A 2,641-nucleotide genomic window follows, 5' to 3' on the forward strand; every position below is an offset into this window, starting at 1 on the left:
CTTATATGGTAAGTTATAAGATCTGTTTCCCAAACTCAATGATCTTTTTAGAGAAATAATCAATATATAGGAGTGGGATTCTTCTCTTCCTTTGGAAGTATAGATTTTAGACACGAACAATTAAGAATAAAAAGAATAAATAAGTTTGAATTAACTACAAGTTTTTATTATTTATGAGATCCAATACTTTCTTTCTATTTATATCTTTAAAGAACATCATCTAACAGTATAAAAAATAATAAACTTAGATTTCTTGTTTTGTTAAAATGAATAACTAATAATTATGTTCCCTCAATTATTATTATGTATGTATATTTTGCAGTCTGAGACCCGTTGCGAAACATTAAATTTTCTCAAGAAAATGTTGGCCAAGCTGAGTTCTATGTGACGGGGCAGGTTAATGTGCCATAAAATGGCCTCCAACTTCCTTCCGCTTTCTGCCATATTCTTGTCAAGGAAGATAGTAATGGACCTAATGTTGTTAAGCTTCTTTTAATAGTAGTTTACGTTTTAAAAATTCACACCTCTACTAAAATGCTTAAGATAAACCAGTAAGATTTATCTAAATATTTTTAAACTATTTTATTTTATTTGACTATTTATTTTATTCTAATAATTTTTTAGACTACATGGAGAATGTATATCATTCTCCAAAATAATTAGATATAGAATCATTTTCAACTAACTTCAAAGCTGAATACGTTATACTATTAGACTTGTTTCTATGTTATTATTTATATATACCGATGTTGCCAAAACTAATGAAACTGTTAGAAAGAAACATAATATTTTAACAAAAGTAGGCTGCCCCAAAATTGGTCAATCCTTTTCTTGAATAGGTTAAACAAGTATCTGATTAGAATATCACCTTAAAAGTTTTACCTATGCAATATAATTAGTTATATTATATTTTGATATGTTGTTTTATCACAAATAAGGTACTTGATATATTTTCGTTTTATTGAAATCAATTTATAAAGTACAATATGTAACGGAATTCAAATACAGTTTATTCAAAAAAATCAATATTCGTGTGGATTTGTTTCTTAGACTGACTACTCATGTCCACTTGTTTAGAGATACAATTTGTACATTTAAAAACAACATACAAATCATTGCCAAACAATATATCTCAGTAATGGTAATTTGCAATTTTATCTAACGTACATTAGTTCTGCGATGTAATGAACAATAAGAGTTTGTTAACGTATAAACTCGTTCCGAAGTATATCCGAGTTGTTGTATAAACTGATATTTCAAGTGATCTTTAAAGGACGTGCAAGATAAATACCGCTCTATGTTTAATTAATTTTTCTCATGCTAACGAACAATATAAAAAACTATGAATCTAACTAACTAAAAACTATTAATATAAAAGTTATTTAAATACATGAATCTAATGAACAGAGTGTTTCTGGTCAAATGTGATGGCACTTCATCAACGCTTTATCCTGTCCTTTCTGGCGTATCGCAGGGATCCCACCTTGGACCCCTGCTGTTCAATCTATTTATAAATGACATTGGAGGTGTTATTACCACTAAATGTTCCATGTTTGCTGATGACATCAAAGTTTATACCTGTGTGCTTAGTGAGCAAAACCAACTCGATCTTCAATCATGATTGATCAGCATAAGTGATTGGTGCAACAACAACCCCATGGAATTAAATCTTTCCAAGTGCAGGGTAATGACATTCAATCGTGGCAAGAGCTGTCGTCATTTCAACTACAGTATCAATGGCAAGCAGCTTGAAAGAGTGTTCAGGATGCGTGATCTTGGTGTTATTCTAAACTCTTCCCTAAGTTACAATGACCATATTTTGAACGTCTCTTCTAGAGCCAATGCTCTCATCGGTTTCATTGTAAGATCTACTAGAGACTTTAGATCCCCAATCACCATGGTCAATCTATACAAGACCCTAGTACGCCCTGTTTTGGAATACGGTTCTGTAATTTGGTCACCCTATCAAATTGGACACAATGAGATGCTGAACAGGGTTCAGGTACGTTTTGTGCGTCTCCTCGGAATACGACTTGGATATACCTTTCTGGGCACTCCAGTGGCTGAAGTGGAGAACATGTTTGGCTTGCAGTCCCTCTCTCTCCGAAAGAAGTTCCTCGACGTTGTGTTTTTGAACAAAATCGTGAGTGGTGTGCTGGATTGCCCGGTCATCTTAAGCTACATCGACATCTCCATCCCAATAGGTACTAGATCGAAGACAATCTTCCAGAGAAAATCCATGCTCTCATACTATGCGTATAACTCGTCAGTCCAAAGACTCCTCCGCTGTGGCAGTGACGTTGCTCCACTGATTGAATTCTTCATGAGGCCAACTGGATTTAGAAATGATCTGTTTCAAATTATTTATAAGAAATCCTAGTTAAGCTTTTGTTGTGGCAGTATCATAAGTATATCAATTTCTGTTTAGGGTAAAATTTTTACACTCTTTTGTTACTTTCTGTATGCCTAACGTATTGTTTGTTTGTTATTGTCTTGATTGTTGAAGTTTGTTTTAGGTTTATCATTTTTTTTATTTCTTTAGGAAATTTAATTTTGTTATTTCTAAAATTTTTATCATATTGTTATAGTTTGTTTCAAGTTTATCTCTTGTTATTGCTTTAAAAGTTTTACTGTTATAGTC

General features: G+C 32.3%; 1 protein-coding gene across 1 annotated transcript; it reads left to right on the forward strand.

Annotated features, from left to right (window-relative positions):
* Positions 1-1,687: 1,687 nt before the first annotated feature.
* Positions 1,688-2,380, forward strand: LOC124368254. Its single transcript, XM_046825530.1, has one exon. The coding sequence runs from the start codon at positions 1,688-1,690 to the stop codon at positions 2,378-2,380; it is 693 nt and encodes a 230-aa protein (XP_046681486.1).
* Positions 2,381-2,641: the final 261 nt, after the last annotated feature.

Source organism: Homalodisca vitripennis, chromosome 8 (genome assembly GCF_021130785.1).
Source record: "Homalodisca vitripennis isolate AUS2020 chromosome 8, UT_GWSS_2.1, whole genome shotgun sequence".
Taxonomy (NCBI): domain Eukaryota; kingdom Metazoa; phylum Arthropoda; class Insecta; order Hemiptera; family Cicadellidae; genus Homalodisca; species Homalodisca vitripennis.

Coding starts and splice junctions, on each gene's coding strand:
- LOC124368254 (XM_046825530.1), top strand. CDS start 1,688: ATGACATTCAATCGTGGCAAGAGCTGTCGTCATTTCAACTACAGTATC.